Source organism: Piliocolobus tephrosceles, chromosome 15 (genome assembly GCF_002776525.5).
Source record: "Piliocolobus tephrosceles isolate RC106 chromosome 15, ASM277652v3, whole genome shotgun sequence".
Lineage (NCBI taxonomy): Eukaryota > Metazoa > Chordata > Mammalia > Primates > Cercopithecidae > Piliocolobus > Piliocolobus tephrosceles.
In genome coordinates, this window is record NC_045448.1 from 93,531,676 (window position 1) to 93,559,255 (window position 27,580).

General features: G+C 43.2%; 1 protein-coding gene across 1 annotated transcript in view; it reads right to left on the reverse strand.

Annotated features, from left to right (window-relative positions):
- The window catches only part of MERTK (MER proto-oncogene, tyrosine kinase), a 131,377-nt gene that overhangs the window by 35,273 nt on the left and 68,524 nt on the right, over positions 1-27,580 (reverse strand). Inside the window, exons 6-10 of the mRNA XM_026449785.2 lie at positions 25,038-25,153; positions 18,334-18,517; positions 12,184-12,335; positions 3,983-4,136; positions 919-1,072 (exon numbers count right to left, since the gene is read on the reverse strand). Of these exons, the coding sequence (XP_026305570.1) occupies positions 919-1,072; positions 3,983-4,136; positions 12,184-12,335; positions 18,334-18,517; positions 25,038-25,153 (760 nt within the window). The remainder of the gene's footprint in view (positions 1-918; positions 1,073-3,982; positions 4,137-12,183; positions 12,336-18,333; positions 18,518-25,037; positions 25,154-27,580) is intronic.

The following is a 27,580-nucleotide window of genomic DNA, read 5'->3' on the forward strand; positions in this document are numbered from 1 at the left end:
ATCCCTGCTCTTTCTTCAGATCTTAGCTCTGGGGTCAGCTACTTCTGCACGAAGGCCTTCCCTGACTTTCTTAACGCAGCTAAATTTTTCTGACACATTCTTACCCCTTTACATAGAATTTATTACAGTTGCCGTTTTTAATCTATTCTGTGAGTGCTTGACTACTGCCTGACTCCCCATGAACTGTGAACCCCATGAGGGCAGGATTTTGTTCACCACTGTATTCCAGGCTACTGCAGTGCCCAGTGCCTAGCAGGCCTTTAATACATACATACATACTCTATATACATATATATATATATATATATATATATATATATATAATTTTTTTTTTTTTTTTTTTTGAGATGGAGTCTCATTCTGTTGCCCAGGCTAGAGTGCAGTGGCATGATCTCAGCTCACTGCAAGCTCCGCCTCCTGGGTTCACACCATTCTCCTGCCTCAGCCTCCCAAGTAGCTGGGACTACAGGGGCCCACCACCACACCCAGCTAATTTTTTGTATTTTTAATAGAGACGGAGTTTCAGCGTGTTAGCCAGGATGGTCTCGATCTCCTGACCTTGTGATCCGCCCGCCTTGGCCTCCCGAAGTGCTGGGATTACAGGTGTGAGCTACTGCCCTCGGCCTATTTTTAAGGCTTCTAATAAAAGTCCTTACTTAACAGCAACCCAGTTTCAGTAGCAAAGGCCTACTGATACTCTTCTCTGTAAAGGAACCCTTTTCAGGGCTGGCTTTTGCTGGCAGCTGCTTCTGTAAGCCATGGCCTAAGTCAGGAAGCTGCCTGAGCCCAGGGTATGCATAAGGCAGGGCAGCCATCTGGGAGCAATGTGAGCAGCTGGCCCAACAGGGAAGGCATAATCACTTGGTATAACAACCTGGTCAATAGCAGTGGGCAAACATTTTTAGCTGCGAGACTTACCCAAACTTTGTCTCCTGAACTCTTTTTCTGATGGCCAAGGAGATGTATAAAACCAACCCAATCAAAATAAATCCACAAAAGCAGCCAAAGATGATGAGCACAGGATCTGCGTTGCCAGGCGCTGGAGTTGAAGAGGGGGCATGATCTACCCAACCTGGTAAAATACCAATAGACCAATCATGGGTTTGAAATATATGAGAAACATTGGCTTGTAACAGGGAAGAACAAACAGCCAAAGCTTTCAGAACTCAGTTAAATCTTTTGTAATCTACAAATACAGGCAGGCCTCACTTTGTGTAAGCTGACACCATGCAAAGAGATCTTAATAACTGATGGGAAACTAGCTTGATTTACTCATTCCACAACGTATATATAGATCAAAATGTCACATTGTACTCCAGAGGTATATATAATTTTTCAATTGTTAATTAAAAATAGTAATTTAAAAATCAATGAGAAAACTCATGTCAGTTATACATGTACAAGAAAATTTAAAAAATGACAACTAATATTTACTTGTAGTTTAAAATGTTAGAAACATGAAAAATTAAAGTGTCATTTCTTTGTAAAAAACGATCGAGAGTAGGTTGAATAGTTTGCCTTCTAGTCATGTAACTTATGATACAGAGAAAACATAGTTTCTGTGTTTTGGAGAATTGTCACATTCCTTTCTAAGTTTGGATCCGCGGCTAATACTTTATCTTGTTCTTTCAAGGTTGTAAAATATCTCTCAGTATTCCTTCAATGTTGTTTTTTGACCGTGTCGCTTTCTCTGGGACATTTTCAACATTTTTGTCACAACCTCTTCATGTATGTGCATAAGTTCACCTTCACTGAGGACCCCTGCTGGTTCACATCTAACGTTTATCAGCAGGGGCAGTAACAACTTTCCATAGTCTTACATTCAATTCAAATTTTACGTTGAACATTATCCCTTTGCATTTCTTTGCTGTGCTTTTACCTTTGTTCACCAACTCCCTTTTTCAATTACCCATTTTTGTAAAATGGCATGTGGGTTTGTCCCTGGGAGACAAGGAGGCAACACAGCGGCATGTCTCTGCTAGGTGGGCACAAAAAGAATGACAAAGGCGCAGTGACCAATCACTACAGACTTTGAAAGAAATGACGCCATTGGTCCTGAGAGTGACGTGCATCTGTTATTTCTACAGTGATTGGTGGCCTGAAGAGCCAGCAGCCCGAGTTTATGCTTTCTGCAATTATAGTTAATATAGAATGGTGACTAAAATTTGAACTATATTTTTGGGGCATGGCTGTTATTTAACTGTGGTAATTGAAATTTGTGCATACTGGAGCCATGCAAGGTAAGGAATGCCTGCATAGCAAACATGGCTTCACCATGTTGGCCAGGTTGGTCTGGGACTCCTGGCGTCAAGTGATCTGCCCGCCGCAGCCTCCCAAAGTGCTGGGATTATAGGCATGAGCCACCGCGCCCAGCCTAAACTCCAATGTTTTAAAGCTGTCCCTTTATAATCAGAATTTCATTGTCTTTGTTTTTGTTTTGTTTTGTTTTCGTTTTGGAGATGGGGTCTCAGTCTGTCACTCAGGCAGAAATACAATGGAGTGATCTTGGCTCACTGCAACCTCCACCTGCCAGACTCAAGCAATCCTCCCAAGTAGCTGGGACCACAGGCGCATGCCACCACACCCTGCTAATTTTTGTTGTTGTTGTTGTTTTTGATAGAGATGGGGTTTCACCATGTTGGCTAAGCTGGTCTTGAACTCCTGAGTTCAAGTGATCTGCCTGCCTTGGCGTCCTAAAGTGTTGTATTTACAGGCATGAGTCACCATGTCCAGGCAGAATCTCAGTGTCTTTGAATTTCTACCAGGTAGACACATCTTGCCTCCCCATCACCAGTTACTAGTGTTTCCCAGGAACTGTGCCTATGGGCTGCAGGAACGTAATATGGTTCCATTTCAGCACCAAAAGGGAGAGCAAGTTTGAGGGTCCCTGGTAACAGACAGGTGGGAACTCAATCATCTGCTCACAAGTTCTGTCTGCTATTGGGTACAAAGGTCATTTTTGGCAAAAACTTAATGTATAATAAGCACACTGATCTAGATGCCTATGCATGGACTTTATGACAGTCATTTAACATTAAACAACCTAGGGAAGGTGAGAGTCAAACAAAGTGGCTCCATTGGGTTATGGAGTGAGCACAGCACTTGGTTCACTTGGGGTACCATGGTGGCACGGTGCCAAAGGACATTCCAGCAACATGCAAAAGCCAACACGCATGGCTGGGCATTTAGCTCAGTGGGCCCAGGACAGTCTGAGGATGGCTTCCATAGGAAATATTTCATATTCTGTGCAAAGCACAAAGCATGTACCCAAGGCTTGAATGGGTAAAAACATGGCAAAGCAGTACCGTTTGAAACACAGCAAAACAAGCACCAGCAAATAAATTGTCCCAATTATAGACAGCTAAGGATTAGCTATATCGTTTATCTAAAATTCAGTCATGTACAGTATACATCATTGCAACTAAGTTCAATAAGTAAAGCCAAAGTTGGCATCTGAAAAGACTGATCTCCCAAGTAAGTTATTACCATTAATAGTAACTATAGGAGGGACCTATGGGTATCAGCAGTTCTATAAAGCATGTTATCATATCATATCTTTATCATTGGAAAAATTATTTTTGATTCTTATTTTTCCTTTTTTTTTTTTTTGAGACAGGGTCTCGCTCTCTTACCTAGCTAGAGTACAGTGGTGTGATCATAGCTCATTGAAACCTCTGCCTCCTGGATTCAAGCAATTCTCCCATCTCAGCCTCCGAAGTAGCTGGGACAACAGGCATGATGCACCATGCCAAGCAAATTTTAAAAATACGTATTTTTTTGTAGAGACAGGGTCTCACTATGCTGTCCATTGCCCAGGTTGGTCTCAAACTCCTCCTGCTTTTGACTCCTGAAGTGTTGAGATTAAGCCCAGCCTTATTTTTCATTCTTTAATCAGCCATCCATCCCCCAGGTTACTTTCTGGCAATCTGTGCACTGCCTGGACCACCACACCCTATCAGCCCTTACTGGGTATAGATCTCACCATGTGCAGGGATAAATATTTTCACGGGGTCACTGAAGGGCCCGACTCCCCCTTTTGTGACGGCTGCAATCCTCACTGTGCACGTAGCATTGTGGACTTGAACAGAGATCTGAGCTCGGCTGTTATTCTGGCCGACTTCCTCCAAGAGCTCTTTCTGGGGACAGAGAGGAAAAGAGGAAATGAAAACACTGACGGCCAGGCAAACTGCAGGCGTGTCTATAGTTCCTTCTGAGGGAAGCCATCCTGCCCACGTCTGGGGCCAGAAGCCACACTTTCACAGCGTTCCTTCCTCACTCAGGCCATGGCCAATGGAACCAAAAGGCGGGTAGGGACAGGATGCAGCCTCAAGTTTTGGGGGGCGTTGGCAAGCTAGGGCTATGAGGGCATGGCACTTACAGTGGTCCTAAAGAAGCTTCTGGAAGAGAGGGAGCACGTAGTAGATGCACCCAGATGGCAGACAAGACTGACTCCTTGAGCCCTCGATCCTCAGAATCACCCACAGCACAATACACCAGTCACACTGTCCCTTGACACTGTCCACCTGCCACCCGCCCTTGAACCAGCATGAGTGGCCTCCTGTTCTTTGAAATTACAAGAATTTTGACTAAAATCTACCTGGAAGAGGGCACTGACACTTTTTTTTTTTCTTTCAGTGTGACAAATGTACAACTTGTTCAATTTTCAAAACTCTGGTTTTACTTTTATTTGTATGTTATTTAAAAGTCAATGTCATTCAAAGGGAAAAAAATAACCAGAACTAAGGGTTTATACGACACCTTCCTCCCCTTTTCCAAACCTCTATAATCATAATGTTCTCTGGTATAGGAAACTAATCTTGTGTTTGGGCTGGCTTTTCAAATGGAAATTGCAGGGGTTGTGAAAGCTGAAACGAAGTTCTAGGAACATGTCTTTATCTCTGAATTTTGGAAATTTGATTTCAGAGACAGAAAGAAGTCTCAGGTCATGTAGGTCACAGATGTCACAGGTCATCAATGAACAGCAAAGGCAGTTCTATTGGTAACTGTATTCCCTGGTCACTCACTCTCAAGCCGGTCACTTTGCTAGTGATGGTGAAGGATAGAACCATCTCAACCCTTAAGGAGAGAGCAGTCCATCATTCATGACCAAGGGGGCACCTGGGTTGGCCATCCAGAGACTGCTTCCAAATCTAGATAGGTAGTGGACATCAGGACCCAGAAATGTCCCCTGCAGAAAAAAAACAAGCTGTTTTTTCTGCTCCCACACCATAATAGTCAACACAGAAGGCTTCTGTGACCTCTGGTCACCAAGAAGTGTATGAGACTTTTTCCCTACCAACAACCAGTCAGTTCCAAAGCAGACACCAGCTGGGCATTCTCCAACCCAGTTCAATTCTAACACTATCACCTGGAGATAGTGTCAGATCCCACAGGGTGAGGGCTCAGTCCCCAAGAGCCCCCCCCAATTTCAGATGCAAATCACAAGCCCCAGGTAGTTTGACCTGTACTTCTGACCAGCTGGCTATAAATCAGGGACCCCATGACCCCCTCCTTGAGTTTGTTTAATTTGCTAGAGTGGCTCACAGAACTTAGGAAAAGACATTCACTGGTTTATTATTTTTTTCTTTTTTCTTTTTGAGATGGAGTCTCGCTCTGTCACCCAGGCTGGAGTGCAGTGGCGCTATCTCAGCTCACTGCAACCTCCACCTCCCAGGTTCAAGCGATTCTCCTGCCTCAGCCGCCCAAGTAACTGGGACTATAGGTGCCCGCCACCATGCCCGGCTAATTTTTGTATTTTTAGTAGAGATAGGGTTTCACCACCTTGGTCAAGCTGGTCTCAAACTCCTAACCTCAGGTGATCCACCTGCCTCGGCCTCCCAAAGTGCTGAGATTATAGGCGTGAGCCACTGCGCCTGGTCTCACTGTTCAGGGTTTAATGAGTTCCTTTATGTAAAACACATAGTACATGATCTGGCATGCTGCAAGTAATCAGTGGTGGCTATGATTATCCTTCTATCATGTTCAAGGTGGTGCTACAGTTGGGTCTTCTTTCCCTATAAATAAATACAAAACCTTACAGAATTGACTTTGTGGTATCTTTCAAGTCTTGGTGCATTAGAGAAAATCATCAAGGCTGTCTAGTTCCCTAAACCAGGAAGCTTACTTGACCCATTCATGGAGTTTACCTCCAGGGTAGGTTTCTCCTCCAGGCAAAATGTACCCTATTTGATCAATCCCTGGGTTTCAGAAGTGGTTCAGATCCCTGGCTGGCCATGAGAACCTTGCCTATTCCTCATACTTTAAGATAACACCAGTTCAAATGCTCTGCTCTCCTTTGACAGTGAGAAAGAGGGAGAAAAGGAGAAAGGAAGAGGCAGTGGGCACATGCCAACATCCAGGCACACAGCTCAGCTCATTAGGGGAGCTTGTTAGGAGGCCAAGGTCTTGGGTCAAGTACACTGTAGCTTCCCTGAGTCTTTAAAGAAGTTGGTTCTCCGGGAGGCAGATGTTGCAGTGAGCCGAGATTGTGCCACTGCACTCCAGCCTGAATGACAGAGTGAGACTCTGTCTCAAAAAAAAAAAAAAAAAAAGTTTGGCCGGGCGTGGTGGCTCAAGCCTGTAATCCCAGCACTTTGGGAGGCCGAGACAGGCGGATCAAGAGGTCAGAAGATCGAGACCATCCTGGCTAATACGGTGAAACCCCGTCTCTACTAAAAAAAATACAAAAAACTAGCCGAGCGAGGTGGCGGGTGCCTGTAGTCCCAGCTACTCGGGAGGCTGAGGCAGGAGAATGGCATAAACCCGGGGGACGGAGCTTGCAGTGAGCTGAGATCTGGCCACTGCACTCCAGCCTGGGCGACAGAGTGAGACTCCGTCTCAAAAAAAAAAAAAAAAAAAAAGTTGGTTCTACATATCATGCTGTCTCAAGGCTATAAGAATCTCTGCTATGAGATTCCTTCTAAGATCTATACCCTTTGAAAATGAAGAGTAAACTAGCATTCAAGCAATAAACCCAAAGCAATGAGCTCCATAAAAACCGCACGTATAAAAATGTGTCTCTGCCTAACATTTAGGCGATTCTGGGTCAAAGTTAAACAGATTTATTTTCTGTTAAACTTCAAAGAGCCTTGAACTTGCCAGTATACATGTTGGGCCTTCAAGGTGTTATAATATGCAATATTTTATAACTCTATTTGCTCACTGAACTCTGTTTTTCACGGAAGATCCACAGACACTTTATGGGAATGAGGGTGGGGTGGGAAATACTAGTCCAACTCAATAAAAGACTGTTCCATTCACAGAGAGAAATTCTCCAGCTAGTTTAGATGGTGTAGCTGGGCCCACAGATCAAATCCATAATGCCATAAGTGCCTACAAAGCAAGGTCAAGGCCCTGTGTTCAGACAGTACAAAGACGAGCAAGACCTGCCTCCAACTTCAAAGAGAACACATTGTATTTGCTCCTTATCTTTGGATTTTAAGCTCTGATTTGGAAGGCAAGTAATCGCAAGAAAAATAGAACGAAAAAAGTAGGTATCATCATTGAGATATAATAAATATCCATACAGTAAAGATCAAAGGATTCTTAGTCTGAAAGTGACATGACCATTGTGGGAACACAAAGCTACAGACCTGTCTTCAGTATAACTGCAACAAGCCAAGCAAAAACGACTGCCAAGGAAGTTCTGAAATTGTATGCACACGAAAAATCCCACCCTTACATACAGTTTTTTTGTTTGTTTGTTTGTTTGTTTTGAGAAGGAGTCTCACTCTGTCGCCCAGGCTGGAGTGCAGTGGCTGGATCTCAGCTCACTGCAAGCTCCGCCTTCCGGGTTCACGCCTTTCTCCTGCCTCAGCCTCCTGAGTAGCTGGGACTATAGGCACCCGCCACCTCGCCTGGCTAACTTTTTTGTATTTTTTAGTAGAGACGGAGTTTCACCATGTTAGCCAGGATGGTCTCGATCTCCTGACCTCGTGATCCGCCCGTCTCGGCCTCGCAAAGTGCTGGGATTACAGGCTTGAGCCACTGCGCCCAGCCTTAATTACAGTTATAAGTGAGAAATATCTTTCAAAAATATCCAACTGCTCTGTCCTGCATAAGGAAGTAGCTTTAGTATCAGTTATCTAAAAATGAAAATGAAAAGATAATTTTGAGACAAGGTTTTGTCTAAGCTTTGCCCTTCTGAGATGAAGGAAATTCAAGGAAATCAAAGTGACAGATGCCAAGATCATCTCAAACTTCCTTTTGGGTGTGGATTTCAGGGCACTCCCAGGGTCCGCCTTTCTTCTCTGTTCTTATTTGCCCCCAGTTTTGGATCACAAGTTTGACACTTAGCTGCATCAGAGAATGTTTTCCAAAGTAAAGTGAGCCACTGGGTCTTTGTTGTCACAAGACTGTCATGATGCATAAAGTATAGTGCAAAGCCCAATAAATGATCTCACTGGCATGACCTGGCATCCCCAAGGAGGTAAGTGACTGGAAAGGTCACGGCCCTAACTGTGGCAGTTCTGTTCTCCCTGCAGAGGGGACCATTCTGAACAAAGGGCAATGAGAATGCACAGCCTAGCTGAGTGCTAATGGCATTTAGTGCACAAGGCTCTCCAGCCACAGTCATTCATAAGGTTTTCATCATTGCTGCCCTTCAGAACGCCTCAGCTCAAGAGGCCCCCTTCAGAAAAGTAGCTTTCGCCCATGCCAGAAGTAGAAGGAGAAAGGACGACCTGCAGCTCTTTAAACAAACTGGCTTGTTTTAGACAGCCTAAGTGTCTGCTGGTAATCACTATTTTCTGCCAAACAGAGAAAGATAAAATTCCTGCTGAACCTTTATGTTTAGTACAGCTACACCAAGCATTCAGCATTGTGAACAAAAGCCTTTCTCTCAAAGAGGCATTTGATTCCTGCAACTCAGCCAATGGAGAAATGCAGTTAATCCAGAGGCACCTCACACAAATGCCTTGGGACAAAAGACAAAAGGAAAGGCTGCTTCTCTCGCAGCTGTGACTTTTAAGCGGGATTGCTATTTAAAATTAATTAATACCATGATCATTTACTATAAGGCAGAACAACATGGACTTCTAAGCTTTCTTTTTCTCTACTTCCATCACCTATTGCGTCCAACAGTCTGCTTCCTGATAGGTAAACTGAGGCAGGGAAATCAAAATAAATTTTAAGTGTCCTTTCAGAAAATGGCAGTTTTGATAAATGCTGGATGATATGTGGCTAAAAATGATTAAAACAAACTTTGGGCATCATTGGTGGGTGCATCTGCTCACCCACTCCCCCGTTCATCTCTATATGGAGCATCTGTATGTGATGCTCCATATAGATGCCATGAAGAAGCTAAAATTTGGATCTATGATATGGTTTGGCTGTGTCCCCACCCAAACCTCATTTTGACTTGTAGTGCTATAATCCCCACATGTCATGGGAGGGTCCTGGTGGGAGGCAATTGAGTCATGGGGGTGGGGTTTTCCCATGCTGTTCTCTTGATAGTGAATGTCTCGTGAGATCCTATGATTTTATAAAGGGGAGTTCCCCTGCACACGCTCTCTTGCCTGCCACCATGTAAGTGCCTTTGCTCCTTCTCTGCCTCCTGCCATGATTGTGAGGATTCCCCAGCCATGTGGAGCTATGAGTCCATTAAACTTATTTTTCTTTAGAATTACCTAGTCTCAGGTATGTCTTTATTAGCAGTGTGAGAACAGACTAATACAATTTGTTACTAGGATTAGATTGATCAGGAATACGGCAACACAGAAGAAGCATGCTTTCCATGATCACAGTAAAGAAGAGACAGACTTGATAATGAAACCAGTGCATCTGCCCTTCCATGGATGTTCTGTGTCACAAAAGGAGGCAGTATTACCCTACTCTCTTCCTTGCCCAGGTGGGTAGGGAACCTGTCTAGAAGCTGCCCACCTAACCACACCCAGGCATCGTCACCCAGCTGCCTTTCCTGCTGCTGTATTGGGTCTAGGGTTCACATCATAGTAGTGGTCTTTAGACTTCATAGAAATCAAAATCAAATGTCCCTCTGGGTTTGACTGGAGTCATGCTTAACGAAGTCGTTGGAAGGGCACTGGCTGGTACATAGGGAGGGAGCCACTATTTCACAGGTAGATTCCCTTTGCCTTTTGTTTGCCACTGTGAAATGAAACCAGTGCTTATATTAGAGAGTCTTCACTGAACTTGCCAGCTTTAGCAAAAATCTAAAGGATCTTGCCAGTTTTTTTGATTATAAGGCAGGAATTACCTGACATATTGATGCTCCCCCACCATACCCCTACCCAGTTCCAAGCACACACTGGTATTCCAAATAAACACTGTGGACAATTCTAACATGCATTTTCAGGGAGCAAAAAAACCTCTGTAGCTGGCAGAAGCCTGCTGCTGAGTTCTCTGCTCAGTCTTGGAAGACCAGAGTGAAATGTGTTCAGCAAGTATGCTCGGGTGGAAAGAAGGCAGGTTGGAAGGTTACTTATATCAGCAAACTCAATGTAATTATTCATAAAAGAATCATCATCTAGGTCATCATCATGATCTGTAAGTCTCAAGTTGTGCTCCTGAGTTCATACTTATCAGTGGCTCCCTTGCTATCAACCAATTTCTACCTGCCTTGGCCTCACTTTCAGGGCCCTGCATTTTAGGGTCAGAACTCCTCAATCCAGCTTCATCTCACACCTTGCTCTCACAAAAGGGTTATGTTCCAGACCTTCAAGTGAGTCAGAACTTAAAGTTGCCGTATTGTGCCTTCTCTCATGTTATATTTTCCCATCTGAGACTCCTCAAACTTCATCTGCCAAGATTACTCTAAGCTGTGATGGTTAATATTATGTGTCAACTTGACTGGGTGACAGAGGTGCCCAGCTATGTGGCTGAACATGATTTCTGGGTGTGTCTGTGAAGGTGTTTCCAGTGAGATTATTATTTGAAATGAGGGACTCACTAATACAGACTGCCCTCTCCAGTGTGGCTGGTCCTCATCCAATCCATTGAGGGCCTAGAAAGAACAAAAGGTAAAGAAAGGAGGAATTCTCCCCTTTTCTCTACCTGAATGCTTGAGCTGAGACATCAGTATTCTCCTATCCTTGGACTGAGATCTACACCACTGCCCCTGTTCTCAGGCCTTCAGACTCGGACTGAATTATACCACTGGCTCCCAGGTCTCTAGCTTCCAGACGGCAGATCGTGAGAAGTCTCAGTCTCCGTAATTGCATGAGTCAATTTCTCATCATAAATCTCCTTCTATACATACGTGTTCAATTAGCTGTTTCTTTAAAGAATTTTGACTGACACATAAGTCCAATTCAAGTACCACCTTTTCTGGGACAGGCAGTCTGCTACAGGCTCCAAGCATCTTTGTTCATCCTTGCTGAGCGCAACAAAGTGCAAGGCCTAATCATCTCCAGCCCTGAGCCATGCTGGGGCCGGTCACATGGGCAATGAAGCAGGTCAAGGTGGCCACAGCATGACGACCGTGCAACTGCACAGAGGATCAGCTTGTTTGCTGCTCACTACACAGGGTGCTGAGCCCTTGACCCTGGTACCCTCAGGTGCACAATCCACCAAGTGGGTACATCACATTGCCCATTGGGACTTGGTGGGGCAGGGAACCTGTGCCATCTGGCTGATGCACCTGGTTGTGTGCTATGCAGTGTCAGACTGCATGTCCTGATCCAGTAAGTCTCATGTCTAATTTCGGCTTGTCTGCAGCTGTGCCAGGCTGGCCAGCGAGCTTGCTTAGTCCCCTCCTTTGGTGACTGCTTACTTCTTGTCATTCTCTATGAGGATGAGGTTATTCCCTGATCTTCTTCTTTTGCAAAGTCCCATGAAATTTCCAAAAGGCCATGAATTGCTGGACTGCTAAGCCCTGTAGCTCCCTGACCTAATGCTACAATTTGGGTAGTCCACATTGTCTTCCTATAAGAGCCTAAATTCCATGAGGGCAAAAGTCAGGTGATAACAGAGGATGAAATCTATATCTATCTCATGAATAAGTGAATGAATGAATGAGTGAGGAAAGTTCCAAAAGACTCCTTAGAATTTTATAACTGTTCAGTCACCTCTAATATTTACTATATTCTTTATGTTCCCCTGAAAGGTGCCTTGCCTAACTCAATCACACCAGGTCTTTTCAAAACCAAATGAAAGCTTCTAAAACTGAAGTAAACCAGCAAGTTGAAAGGAGATGATCAATCGTGCTCTCCCAGGGTTTAGACTTACGGAAATCCCTGCACTCTGCCACACATGGGATATCCGGTAGCCCACCAGTTCTCCAGCCTGCCGCTTGGTTGGAGGCTTCATCCATCTGATGTCCACATTATCTCTAGATTCATTCAGAAACACAGTGACGTTTAAAGGTGCTACTGATGGGGCTGCAAAAGAAAAAGGAGAGAAGAATGAAGAACCACAAAACACACACAGATGCATTCTCATCTGGGTTTTCAAGTGTTTGTTTTTCAAATGCTCTGTGAAAAGCACTCAAATGAGACCAAGACTTACAGCACATTTTCACCTTCTCAACTAAGATTTTCACTGAGAAATCAATGAGTTTTAAATAAGTGAGCCCTTGTAGGTTACTGAAGCCTAGAAATTCTTTCTTAAGTAGAAAATGTCAGCCAGAACATAGCAAGACCCTCTCTACAAAATGAAACAAAAAACTAAAAAATTAGCTGACTGCTTGGTGCACATCTGTAGTCCCAGTCCCTCAGGAGATAGAGGCAGGAGGATTCCTTGAGCCCAGGAGGTTGAGGCTACAGTGAGACAGGATCATGCCACTGCACTTCAGCCTGGGCAGAAAAAGCAAGCAAGGAAGAAAAGAAGGAAAGAAAGAGAAAGAGAAAGAGAAAGAAAATAAGAAAACGTTGGCCAGGTATGGTGGCTCATGCCTATAATCCCAGCACTTTGGGAGGCCAGAGGGAGAGGACTGCTTGAGGTCACGAGTTTGAGACCAGCCTGGGCAACACAGTGAGACTCCCATTGCCACTAAAAATAAAAAAATTAGCTGGGTATGATGGCACAGGTCTGTAGTCCCAGCTACTTGGGAGGCTGAGGAAAGATCACTTGACCCTGGAAAGTCAAGGCTGCAGTGAGCTGTGATTGCACCACTGCACTCTAGCCTGGGCGACAGGGCAAGACCCCATCTCAAAAGGAAAAAAAAAAAAAGGAAATTTCGTGAGCACCTAAAGTAAAACAGCAAAGAAGAGGAAGGCAGGGAAGGTAGGGTGGGTGGTGCTCTGGACTCCTGGGGAAGTGAAGCAGACACAACTTGAACAATGTTCTCCAGGACAAACTTGTGGGGCAGAAAGTCAACACGGCCAGTTGGAGATCAGCTTGGTGGCATTTGAGATGCACAAGGTAGGAAACACTGCTGAGCTCAGAATGCAGCCACCATTTTAAAGTCCAGAGGCAAGTTATTGACGATCTGAACAGAGCTAATCTGTCAACACATTTAAAAAGTGCGTGCGTGTGTGTGTGTGTGAGTGTGCGCATGTGTGTATGTGTATAAAATAATTTGGGAAACAAGTTAAGATCATTACCGGCCGGGCGCGGTGGCTCAAGCCTGTAATCCCAGCACTTTGGGAGGCCGAGACAGGCGGATCACGAGGTCAGGAGATCGAGACCATCCTGGCCAACACGGTGAAACCCCGTCTCTACTAAAAACATACAAAAAACTAGCCGGGCGAGGTGGCGGGCGCCTGTAGTCCCAGCTACTCGGGAGGCTAAGGCAGGAGAATGGCATAAACCCGGGAGGCGGAGCTTGCAGTGAGCTGAGATCTGGCCACTGCACTCCAGCCTGGGCGACAAGAGCGAGACTCCGTCTAAAAAAAAAAAAAAATATTTAACAGAAGAATTGGAAGATAAATCAAGTACATCTCCAAGAAGGTAGAACAAAAGGGCAAAGAAAATAGGCCAATTTGAAAAAAAGAAAACTGAGGAAGCAATTAAAGAGGTCTAATTAATAATTGCCTAACACAATTTCTGGAAAAACCAGAGATTGGAACATTTCCAAAGGAAAAACAAAAGTTTAAGGACCAAAGGACTTTCCAGATTTCCAGATCAAAGGGGCCACTGAATGCCCTTGATAATGACCAAAACAAATTGCACATCACAGTTTATCACAGAACCAGGATTAAAAAGATATTTTAAAAACTAAAACTGAAAAACAGTTCACATAGAAAACTTAAGTATCAGAATTTTCCACAGCCACCCATGAAGTTAAAAAATGATACGAAAACACCTTTAAACTTCTGAGGGAAAATAATTTCAACCTAAAATTCTATATTTGGAAAAATTACATAAGGACGTGCAAGTTCCCACAATCTTTACTTTTTATGTATACACTCTGTGGAAGCTAATTGAGAATGGGCTCCATGAAAACGAGGGCATAAACTAAGAAAGGCAAATACCCAGGAGAAGGCACCAGAATCCTTAGGATGCCTCTAAAGGAAAACAGAAAAAGAACCACATGAAACAATTAAAGGTAATGGTATCCAGGCCTCGCACGGGGCAAGGGAATAGTGCCTGTTCCCATCAATCAGACTGAAAATCTAATGATTCAAGAAGCACTGAGTAGGGCACACAGAATGGTCTTGAGTCAGCAGTGGGTAATAACTGACCTGAGACTGAGCCCTGCTTGGGTTCTGCCTAATAAATCTTAAAAGCAAGACCCTACAGGATTAAACTGTTTCCCACTAGCTTAGCTGTGTCTCAAAACAAAGCTCGCTACTTATAGAAATACAAGAATATCTAGCATCTAACACTGTAAAATTCTCAATGTCTGTAATCCAGTCAAAGATTATCAGGCATGCAACGAACCTGAAAAATACCACCTACAGTGGAAACATAAATGAATCAGTTGAAACCACCCACAAATAACATACATGTTAGGACAGCAAACAAAGACATTGAAACAGTTATGAAAAGGCTGGGCACGGTGGCTCATGCCTATACTCCCCACATTTTGGGAGGCTGAGGTGGGAAGATCATTTGAGGTGAGGAGTTTGAGAGCAGCCTGGGCAAAATAGTGAGACCCTGTTTCTACAAGCAAACAAACAAAAAACACGCCAGGTATGGTGGCTCATGCCTGTAATCCCAGCACTTTGGGAGGCCAAGGCAGGCGGATCACCTGAGGTCAGGAGTTCAAGACCAGCCTGACTAACATGAAGAAAACCCCATCTCTACTAAAAATACAAAATTAGCTGGGCGTGCTGGTGCATGCCTGTAATCCCAGCTATTCGGGAGGCTGAGGCATGAGAATTGCTTGAACCCAGGAGGCAGATGTTGCGGTGAGTCGAGATTGCACCATTGCATTCCAGCCTGGGCAACAAGAGTGAAACTCCGTCTCAAAACAAACAAAGAAACAAACAACAACAACAAAAACAACAAAAAACAAACAACCAAACACACACACACAAACAAAAACAAAAATTAGTTGGGTCTGGTGGCATGCACCTGTAGTACCAGCTACGCAGAAGGCGAAGGCGAAGGTGGGAGAATTGCTTAAGCCAGCAGTTCAAGACTGCAGTGCTCTGATTGGCACTGCACTGCAGCCTGTGTGACTGAATGAGACTCTGTCTCAAAAAACGAAAATAAGAAAGAAAGAAAAAAGAAAAGAAAAGTAATTATAAGTGCATTCTAGATGGTCCAAAAGTTAGAGACAGAAAAATGCAAAAAAGGGATAAAAATTACAGTATATGAGATGAAATATAAACTGGATAGGACTAATGTCAGATTAGATACTGCACCAAAAAAGATGAGTGAAATTGAAGATATAGCAATAGAAACTATCCAAAATAAAATCAGACAGAAAAGAAGGGGAAAGTAATAATAGATCATCAGTAAGTTATGGGACAACTTTAAATGGTCTAATATATATGTAACTGCAGTCCTTACAAAAGAGGATAGGTGGAAACAGGAAAAAAATATAAAGAAATAATGGCCAAACTTTTTCCAAATTTGATGTAATCAACAAATACAGAGACCCCAGAAGTTCAATGAACTCCAAACACAAGGAATATAAATAAAATTACACCAAAGCAGGTCACAATTAAAGTGCTCAAAATCAGTGATAAGGGTGAAAATAGGGACAAAAGACACATTATATACAGAGGAACAAAGTTAGGATGACCACAGATTTCTTGCGGGAAACAATGCAAGCAAGAAGATAGTAGAGCAACTTCTTTTAATGTACTGAAAGTAAAAAAAAAAAAAAACTAAACTAAAACTGTGAACCTACAGTTCTTTACCTCATAAAAATATTTTTCAAAAATGAAGGCTAAAAATAACAACACTTCAAAGGTAAAATAAATATTTTTCCCCAGACTACAGGAGCTGAATACCAGCAGATACACACTACAAGAAATGATTTTTTAAAACGTTCTTCAGGAAGAAGGAGAATGATGCCAGATAAAATATAAAGACCAAAAAAGGAAGATCGCTAGAAATGGTAACTATAGGCATAAACATGTGTTTTTCCTGGTTATATAAATCTCTCCGTAAAAGATTATTGACTGAACAAAAATAACAACAGTGTAGCAATGGTTTTTAAGACACATTAAAGTAAACTCTTTGACAACAGCCAAAAATATCTGAAGGAGAAAATGGAATATATGTGAAGTGGTATAAATCACTTGCAGGTACACTGTGATAAGTTAAATATGTATACTGTGAATCCTAAAGCAACCATTAAAAGAACAGAAAAAGAGCTATGGCTAATAAGCCAAACAAAGAATAAAAAAACAGAATCATAAAAATATTAAACACAGAATCATAAAAATTTAATATTAAAAAATAAAAATATTTTTAAATGAAGAAAACGAAGAAAAGGAGCACAAATTACAGATAGAACAAATAGAAAATATGCAATTAAACCTATCCATTTGAATGATTCTATTACATTTTAATGGACTTGTGGGTTATTTTATATGTATATATGTGTGTATATGTACACATACATAATAACCTACACACACACACACACAAACACACACACAGGTTTTGGTCATGGTTTCTGGCTTACAACTCCCATAGCCCTGGTTACAATCTTTTTTTTTTTTTTTTTTTTTTTTTTTTTTTTTTTTTTTTGAGATGAAGTCTCGCTCTGTCACCAGGCTGGAGTGCAGTGGTGTGATCTCAGCTCACCGCAACCTCCACCTCCCAGGTTCAAGCGATTCTCCTGCCTCAGCCTCCCGAGTAGCTGGGATTACAGGCATGCACCACTACACCTGGCTATTTTTTGTATTTTTAGTAGAGATGGGGTTTCACCATGTTGGTCAGGCTGGTCTTGAACTCCTGACCACGTGATTCACCCGCTTCGGCCTCCCAAAGTGCTGGGATTACAGGCGTGAGCCACTGTGCCCTACAATCTTTTGCTATGATGTTGGGTGCTTTACGCCTCCGGGGCAGGCCTCAGAAAACAATCTCTCTGACCTCTTCCTGCCCTCCTTTCACGAGCCTCGATGCAGGACTCTAATCTTCCCCATCTTTCTGACTGTGGGTCATAAGACCCTTATTACAAAGGGGGTCCTGACCCATAACCTGGAGGAAGGAATGCTGACATCATGAAACTTCCACAAAAAAACCAAGACAACAGGGTTCAGAGAGCTTCCAGATAACTGAACATGTGGAGGTTCCTGGAGGGTGGTGTGCCCAGGGAGGGCGTGGAAGCTCCACGCCCTTTCCCTCTATACTTCATCCTCCACATCTCTTCATTTGTATCCTTTGTAATATCCTTTATGATAAACTGGTAAATATAAGTACTTCCCTGAGGTCTGTGAACCGTTCCAGCAAATTAATTGGACACAAAGCTGAGGTCATGGGAAACACTTGGTCAGTCAGAAGTTCCAGAGGTCAAGATTTGTGATTGGCATCTAAAGGCTGGGGTCGGGGACGGGAGGGAAGGGAGGCCTGGGGATCGAGCCCTCAACCTGTGGGATCTGAAGCTATCTCCATGTAGTTTCAGACTTGAATTGGAGGACACTCAGCTGGTCTCCACTGCAGAGCTGACTGCTTGCTGGTGGAGAGAAATCCTCACATATGTTGGGGTCACCAAAGGCTTCTGTATTGACTATTGTGTTGGTAACATGTATTGATTGTTGTGTTGTGAGAGAGCATGTTTTAAAGTGTGCTGCTATTATCTTCTACGTAAAAGAAAAGATTACCTATACATAACACGGCTAAGTTTTGTCACTAAATGCTTTTAAAGTATGGAGGAAATATCTTTCCCATTTTCATCTGTCTCCTCAATAATTTTCTCCTCCAGAGACAAAGTCCAAACAAAGCAAAGTTTCAACTCTCAGTCAGACCACTGGGAAGGGTTTGTTGAATCACATGCCATTGGGGGCAATATACATTCTGAACCCCAGGAATTACCTCCTTCAGTCGTGCTGGCTAGAATCCAAGGGCTCACTGCAGACCAGCCTATTTCATTCATGCAGGAAACACCAATGCTGTAATTAGCCAGGGCTCGCAGCTGCTTGATTTGATACATATGTGGTGAGGCAGAGGTGTTAAAAATCATGACTGAGCCATTACTCAGTGGATCAACTTCCTTGACCTAAATGAAGAGTAAACACGAGGACTGGGCATTAGTAAGGAGGTGGGAATGTCAGGCACGGGGCATGCGTGTATTTGGTGCACGTGCCCCTTCCTCTACGCTGAGGGGAAGGACCTGCTTCCTTTCTGGGCACACACACATTTTCCCGCCAGCATCACTGTGTGTTACTCATGCCACTCGGACAATAACTGAACACCTGAGGAAAACACCTAAAATAACAATAAACAATTCTCACTGTGGCAGGTAATGGAGCAAATAATTATGATGATTGGAATTCATATTGTATTATAAAATAAAGCCTCTCCTCTCTTAGAACCTCTTCGATTCTTGACTTCTTTCAGTTGCTTCAAGGAATATGCAACAGAGACAACAGATATAATATGTGCTGACAAACCCTGAAATATTTAATATTTTGCCTTTTAAAGGAAATATTTCCCAAATTCTGCTTTTAGAGGATGGGTTTCTTTCTTTCTTTCTTTTTTTTTTTTGAGATGGAGCTTCGCTCTCGTTGCCCAGGCTGGAGTGCAGTGGCGTGATCTCAGCTCACTGCAACCTCCGCCTCCTGGATTCAAGCAATTCTCCTGCCTCAGCCTCCTGAGTAGCTGGGATTACAGGCATGTGCCACCACGCGCAGCTAATTTTGTATTTTTAGTAGAGACAGGGTTTCACCCTGTTGGCCAGGCTGGTCTTGAACTGCTGACCTCAGGTGATCCGCCCGCCTTTGGCCTTCCAAAGTGCTGGGATTACAGTCGTGAGCCACCATGCCCAGTGTTTCTTAATCTTTCTTTTTATTATGTAACCTGAGGAACGCTGCTCTTGCCTTGAGGCTAACTTTATTTTATTTTATTGTTATTATTATCACTTTCCTTGAGATGGAGTCTCACTCTGTTGCCCAGGCTGGAGTGCAATGGTGCGATCTCAGCTCACTACAACCTCCGTCTCCCAGGTTCAAGTGATTCTCCCACCTCAGCCTCCAGAGTATCTGGGATCACAGGTGCCTGCCACCATGCCTGGCTTTTTTTTTTTTTTTTAAGTAGAGATGGGGTTTCACCATGTTGGCCAGGCTGGTCTTGAACTCCTGATTTAAGGGATCTGCCTGCCTTGGCCTCCCAAAGTGCTAGGATTACAAGCGTGAGCCAATGCACCCATCCTGAAGCTAATTTTAGTGTGTCCTTTATTCTTAACCCCTTTGACCCCAACAGAAATTCAATTCCAGAAGCACACACAGGAAATGTAGATTCTCGGCTTTTTTTCTTTTTTTTGATGGGGTAATATAGGAAAGGGTCATTTGCCCCTCCTCCAGAAAACTTTTCTCCAAATCTCCTTTAAACACACTGCCTTATCTTTCCCTCTATAACTCCACCAGTCTCTCCACATCCCTCTCCAAATCTCTGTATGCATAGGCAAGAGAGGGCGATTCCCAGCACAAATCTAGTCCTGGGTGAAACTTCCATCTCTTTCCTTGCATACCTCCTGTCTGGGTATGGGGATAAGGGAGAGTATGGGATTTTGTTTTCCACTACATGCTTTTTCAAAATTTCTATAATATGTGGCACTTATAAAATCAGAACAGACAAAATGATATTGGGTAAAACAAGCAACTGAGAGCAATTTGGGAAAAATCCTCAGGCCACAAAATGTATTGCTGTTAATAACGGGCTTGCAGTTCTGGGCTGTAGATATACAGTACTATAATTTCAGGCTATGTGTGTTTGAATCTTAGGTCAATGAACCAGAAATAAACATTCTGGAATTCCAAATCCCCTGGCGGATAGCAGGAGTATGGTGTGGGGGCTGAGTTTCTCCTCTGACTCAGACCCCGTGGGAGACAAGAAGGTATCATTTGACCTGAGGAGCCACCAGAGGAGAAACAAGAACCAGGACACTTGTCTTGGTGGTGGCTGTTGGCAGACATCACTTTTTGTTTGTTTCACTTTAGAGTGTGCACCTACTTCCTGGTGACCAACCACCAAAGCGAAGGTGGAGGAAACCTTTGGCTCTCCTCCCCGCCCCACTTCCGGAGACATGTGGGGAGCATTTCCAGGCACAGGAACGCTCTCTGAGAGCACGTTCCTAGAGGAAAACAGGGTTTCTATAATAGCCCTTCTCAGTCAGTGGGTCCTCGGGGAAAAGAGCGCATGAAGTGGCAAGAAGTACGTGGGAGAGCTCAAAATAGAAATGGAGTGTGTGGCCCAAAAATGGGTGAAGAAAAGAGCTAAGATCAGGACCAAAGGAAGTGAGAGGGTGTGTCCTGCTAGCGCATGCATCTGAATCTCATCCAAAACATTCATTTGGTCCCGAGTCAGAGTTTAAAATTATAATTTTACAAAGCCATACTTGGTCCCTTCAAAAAATGGGAATACACTGTTAATGACAGAATAGAAAAGATAACTTTTAGAGCTTGTGCCGATTAACCCCAGTAGGACTGCCAGAGAATATAAAGGACACCTAGTTAAACTTGAATTTCAAAGAAACAACAAGTAACTGTTCAGTACAGGTAGGTATGTCACGAGATTATTCGTGTAGTTTAACTGTGTGTTCCGTATTCTTATTTGCCAAATCTGGAAAGCCTACCAGAGATGGAAAGGAGAAAGGATGAACAGAGGCTGAGCTAGCCAAGGGGGACAAGAACAGAATCACCATATCCAGCACCACAGAATCCAAGATGGGCAAGAAAGGACTGGAATTTGGCCGTCTCAGGATGCTTTTTCATCTGAAAAATGAACACATGTTTCACCATGAACACCCAAAACCATGGCAGAGAGAGAGCAGGTAAAGCTTGTGTGTGATCATCTTCCATCATCAGGAGTCACCTGGTGTTTTCAAACTTTTCAACCATCCTGCCCACCTCACGTCACCCTGAGACCTGCTGTCTCAAGGTGGAGTGGTACTCTTCCTGAGAGTCTCCCTGAAGCTCACCATCCTCATGTTTCATGTCCTCTCAGGCTCTTCAAACAGCTCAGTGCTTTGGTCACAGTTTTAAAAAGGGCTGGCCCATGTTTCAGTTATGTCCCGTATATAAATGTCTACCTCAGCCTGGCCGGCATGGTGAAACTCATCTCTACTAAAAATACAAAGTTAGCCGGGCGTGGGGGCAGGTGCCTGTAGTTCCAGCTACTCAGGAGGCTGACGCAGGAGAATTATTTGAACCCGGGAGGCGGAGGTGGCAGCAAGTCGAGATCGCGCCATTGCACTCCAGCCTGGGCAACAAGAGCGAAACTCTGTCTCAAACAAACAAACAAATAAATAAATGTCTACCTCTAGGGAAAGAGGCCTGGATATTTCTAAAAACAGAGCCCCAAAATAACATGAAGCAAAAACTGATAGAAAGGAAGGGAGAAACAGACAACTCAAAAATAAGAGTCAAGATCTCAACTCCCCACTTTCAATAACAGATGGAACCATGAGACAGAATATCAGCAAGGCAACAGAAGACTGAAGACTCTAAACCAACAAGACCTGAACAACATGCACAAAACATTTCCTCCAACAACAGCTGAATGTACATTCTTCTCAGGCGCACACAAAACTTTCTCCAGGATAGAACTTAGGTCATAAAACAAGCCTTAAGAAATTTAAAAGGATCACAGTCATATGAAGTATATTCTGCAAACACAGTAGAATAACATTAGAAATCAGTAAAGGAAGAAAATTTGGGAAATTCATAATTACGTGACAATTTAAATACACACTTCTAAATAATCAAGAGTACAAAAAAAATGCACAAGGAAAATGACAGAAAACTTGAAATTAACAACAACAACAAAACCTTATGGGATGCAGCTAAAACAGTGCTTATAGGGAAATGTAGAGTGTAAATGCCTATTTTTTTAAATAAAAGAACACAATCAATAACCTAACCTCTACCTTACAAAACTAGAAAAAGAGCAAACTAAACCAAACAGACAAAAAAGAAACAAAAATTAAGGCAGACATGAATAAAATAGATAATAGAAAATAGAAAAAATTTACAAAATCAAAAGTTGGTTATTCAAAAAGATCAATAAACTTGACAAACTTTTAGCTGGACTGACTAAGAAAAATAAGAGGGAAAACAAATTACTAAAAGTTGGAGTGAAACAGGAGATCTTATTACTAACCTCAAAGAATAAAAAAGGTTATAACGGAATATGATGTACTATGTTGTATACCAATAAATTAGATAACTAAGATGAAATGTTCAAATTCCTATAACATAGAAACTACCAAAGCTCACTCAAGAAGTAATAGAAAATCTGAATAGATGTATACCAAGTAAAAAGATTGAGCTATTATTGAAAAAACTTTCCACAAAGAGAACAGATTTTATTAAATATTTAAAGAAGATTTAACATCAATCTTTCACAAACTCTTCCAAGAAAAGAAGAAGGAGGAAGAGGAGGAGAAGGAGGAGGAGGGAGGAGGAGGAAGGGGGAGGGGTAGGAGGAGGAAGATGACTTTCACACTTATTCTAGAAGGTCAATATTACACTGATGCCAAAACCAGAAAAAGCTACCACAAGAAAACTACAGACAAATTATAGATACAGACACAATTAGACAGTGGTAATGGCTGCACAACTCTTGAATATACTAAACACCATTAAATTGTACATTTTAAATAATGGGTGAATATTATGGTATATAAAATATATCTCAGCTGGGCATGGTGGTTCACACCTATAATCCCAGCACTGTGGGAGGCCCAGGCTGGTGGATCACTTCAGGTCAGGAGTTCAAGACCAGCCTGGTCAACATGGTGAAACTCCATCTCTACTAAATGTACAAAAATTAGGTGGGTGTGGTGGCACTGGCCTGTAGTCCCAGCTATTCTGGAGGGTGAGGCAGGACAATTGCTTGAATCCAGGAGGCAGAGGTTGCAGTGAGCCGAGATTGTGCCACTGCACTCCAGCCTGGGCAACAGAGTAAGACGTCGTCTCAAATTTTTTTTTAAAAAAAGTAAACTATATCTCAAAAAAAGGTGTTAAAAAAATTAATCACAAAAAAGGCCATTCCTGGTGAGGAATTGTAGATGCAATAAGAATTCCTAACACTTACCAGTGCTTGGGAGGCTTACAAAAAAAAAAAAACTGAGCAAGAATTAAGAAAGGCTGGAGGCAGTGGGTGAGGGTGGAGGCTATTTTAGGGATAATACAGGCTTTTCCTCTTCAGGGAAGGAACAGCTGTTAGATAAGAGTTGGAGGCGTTAAGAACAGAGAAATTAATTTGACTACCAAGTAAAAACATCTAGTTGTCAACACAAAATTCTTTGAGCTGAGTTGGCCTGTGTCAAGTTAACATATTTTTAATTAATGAGACCAGATATTTAGTAAACTAATTCCTGACCCTACTGTATGATTAAGTACCAGGCAGAATGCATTCATACTTTTAGTGGATAATTCCTGCATGTTCGGTAACCTGCTCCCAAATGCGATGACTCTCCTGAGATGGAAGAGCTGATGGTTCTGAGCGCTGCTTTAGGCATTGGAGCTTCCTGGGCTTGAGTTCTGGTTCTGCCACTCATAGGCTGTGTGAGTACTCTGAGCCTGCAGTGCTGGTGTGTTTTAAGTAAGATGATGTTTGCAAAGCCCCTGGGCCATTGTGGTCTCTTAGTAAACAATTGTGTTACTGCCACCATTCTCATTTTTATGAAGTGAACACTCAAGAGCAGAGCTTACATCATGGGCAAGTTATCATTTTAGGATAGCTAATAGCACTGTTTCATACCCATTCTAGGCAGCAGTGAAAAATGTCTGAAGACTCCACAAGGCCTGTAATGCCCAGGATCCCCAGGTGACACTGGCTAAGGTGCTACGCTCAGTAGCACAGACGACCTATCTTGCGCTGGACCTTCTGTCCTTCGTGGCCACCAGCCCAGGAGGAGCCACACTGGGGAGTGGCTGGCTTCCTCAACTCCTGGTCATAAGCATGTGTTTTGGGACCTTAAAAATGAACTCTTCCTGGTCTTGACTGGGCACGGTGGCTCACGTCTGTAATCCCAGCACTTTGGGAGGCCGAGGAGAGCGGATCACCTGAGACTGAGAGTTCAAGACCAGCTTGACCAACACGGAGAAACCCCATCTCTACTAAAAATACAAAATTATCCGGGCATGGTGGTGCATGTCTGTAATCTCAGCTACTCAGGAGGTTGAGGCAGGAGAATCGTTTGAACCCAGTGGAGATTGCGGTGAGCCAAGATCACGCCATTGTACTCCAGCCTGGGCAGCAAGAACAAAACTTTGTCTAAAAAAAAACAAAAAACAAAAGAAGAAGAAGGACTCTCCCTGGCCTCATGATGCTCTCCCTTGGAAACCCATTTTGCTTCCGGTTGGGCCCTGACCCTGCACAGGAAGGACACAGTGTCATGGGCAGAGCATGGACATGGAATGGTGCACGCATGCTGGACACTGAAGCAGGGAGGTCAGGGGACTCTGTACAGAGATGGAGAAATGCCCTCCGTGTCCATCCTTGGAGGGAAGAAAAATCCTTAGACCCACAGAGAGCGCCAAACCGCTACTTCCCCCTTTACCATGGAGCTTTACCTGAACGCTGCAACTCCTGAACGGGGAATATCCATCAAAACCAGGGACCCAGGAGATCAGAATGCTGTGTGCAGTGCTGTTATGGATGCTGACTTCAGTTGGTGGGGAGGGAATTGCTGTATAAAACAAAACACACACACACACAATTATAGATAATGAGAGGCTACAGCTACCAAACAAATGCATTAATAAACGGAATTATGTTTTCAAGAGGAGCCTCCCCATGCCTGAGGATAATTGTAATTGTCCTCAGGCATGGGGAGGCTCCTCTTGAAAAGAGGATAAGTCTTCCAGTGAAGGGCCAAAGAAGTGGAACACAGACCCACTGATGAAATGAGGAGGCCTTTGAACTGGAAAAGATGTGGAATACTCATGTCCTTTACGGAGTACATGTTCATGGACCCTACTGTGTGTACCTGGCTGGGCACTAGTACACTAAAGAGAGACACAGTCATAGCTCTGCCCTCATGGAGCACACGGCCTGGTATAGGAGACCCACGTTAACCAAGAATAAGAGCGCCCTGTCACCAGAAGAGAGGGGTGCCACAGGAGAGTATGTGCTAAGTGTGCATGTGTAGGGGGAGAAGCTTTCCAGGCTGAGAAAACACTAAGAGTCAGTTCAAGCAAAAGAGCCAACTGCATCTGCTTGGGGAGGGGAGGAGGTACGTGTCTCGAAAGGGTGTGCTATACCCTTGGCTACAGGTGGGTGAAGGGTAGCTATTTCAATTAGAATCCAAGAAGGATCTTAAATTTGGGGAATCTTATTGCTTTGTGCTGAATTTAATTCATAATAATAATCATACTCGTAATTTAAAATGAAGGCTAACATTTCGTGTGCTTACTATGTGCCAGACACTTTGAGGGCTTTCGTTTATCATTCCTAGAATCCTATTAGAGAGATAGTCTTACAAGCCCCATTCACAGATAAGGAAACAGGATGAGAGAAGTTAAAAACTTGGCAAAGGTCACAGAGAGGTTGTAAGCAGTACAACGGGGACTTGAACTCTGGTCTGCCTGACCCTGGAGCTTGTGTCCCTCAACAGGACACTGGAGGCCTATTACCAAGGGCAGCAAGTAGACGGTGGGAACACCAGCAGGGACTGTAAGTCTGGTCTACCACCTGACCTGCTGTGTGGCCCCAGGCACAGCTACACGCCCTGTCTACAACTACACACAGTTCTCTCCTCTATAAATGGGGAGAGTAACAGCACTGCTCCATGGAGCTGTGGTGAGGAATAAATGTGGGGAGCTGTGGATGAGGCCCAGGGAGGGTGTGGTGAGGATGAAGGTGATGATGGAATGAGAAGGAGGAAGGTGTGTTAAGACCATATCAAGCATGCCCTGGGGGCCACATTTAGGAGTTTGGGTTTTGCTAGTAGACGCACACCATTGGGACTGGAGAAGAGTAAGGTTTGACTCACTTTCCTCTGCAGATTATTTGTGGAACTGCCCTAAAGCATCTGCCTTTCCAGACCAAAAGTTGACCACATATGCCATAGTAATTATACATTAGAAGAAGAGAGTCTTGGTAGCTTTGATATAAATTTTACAATAAAAGAAAGCCAAAAACAGAAGTTTGGAGAATGATCTAATAGAACAAAATCTTAGCAGAGATTCTGAAGCATAAAATTGAAGAAATGCTTTTCATTTTATATATTTTTAAATTTTAAGAAGTTTATACTTTATGAAAAAGTCTTTATAAACTCACACCCACTCATGAATTTTTGACATTCCCAACATGTCTTTTGGAAATCGTAATAATGGGAATTGTGATGAAGGAAGGAAGTTATACACTTCCTCCAGTAATAACTTTTAGTTTGGTTATTTTTTTATCCCAGTGAACTTTTAGGATATTCCCTTTCATAGCCTTTGTCCAGTTGATTTGCTGAAACTAAAATTAGCATCTTTTTTGAGCATAATTTCTTTTGTAATTTTGAATCTCCTTCTGTATGTACCCAATCTTTAATTCATTATTAAACAAGTTCTGCTTTTTCCTTGCACTGCTTCCCTAAGGACAAGAGGAAAGGAATATGAGCCAAATAATTACTTCTCAATATTTAAACTAAGATCAAATAGTAAAACATAAAGTTTGCTTGAATTTCTATGACACACTAAGGAGGATGATTTAATAGCAGATAAAAAGGTAGTATCTACTTGTAGGTTTTTCTTTTCTTTCAAATTTCAAGTTTAATACCTTTGATTACACAGAAGGAGAATAAGGTAGATTGGACTGAAATGTCTCCACTAGCCTGGAGGCCTTTAAATGTATGCTTTTAATGCTATTATCACAACTCACTGCCAAGCAAGCTCAGCCTAGTGAAATCCTAGCTCAGAGGAACCAAGAGGAAGAGGGAGTTTAGGAGGAAGATGGATAGGAGCATTGGGCTCCAAAGAGTGATCTGCTCCCTGCTTTTCCTCTGTCTCCCTGAGTCAGTAGGTGGCGGAGACTCATGTCAGGCCTTGCTGATCTGGGAAGGACAGGGTCCATTTCCTAGATCATGCCCCAAGCCAGCCCCAGCTCTTCAAGGGTTAATGAGTAGTTC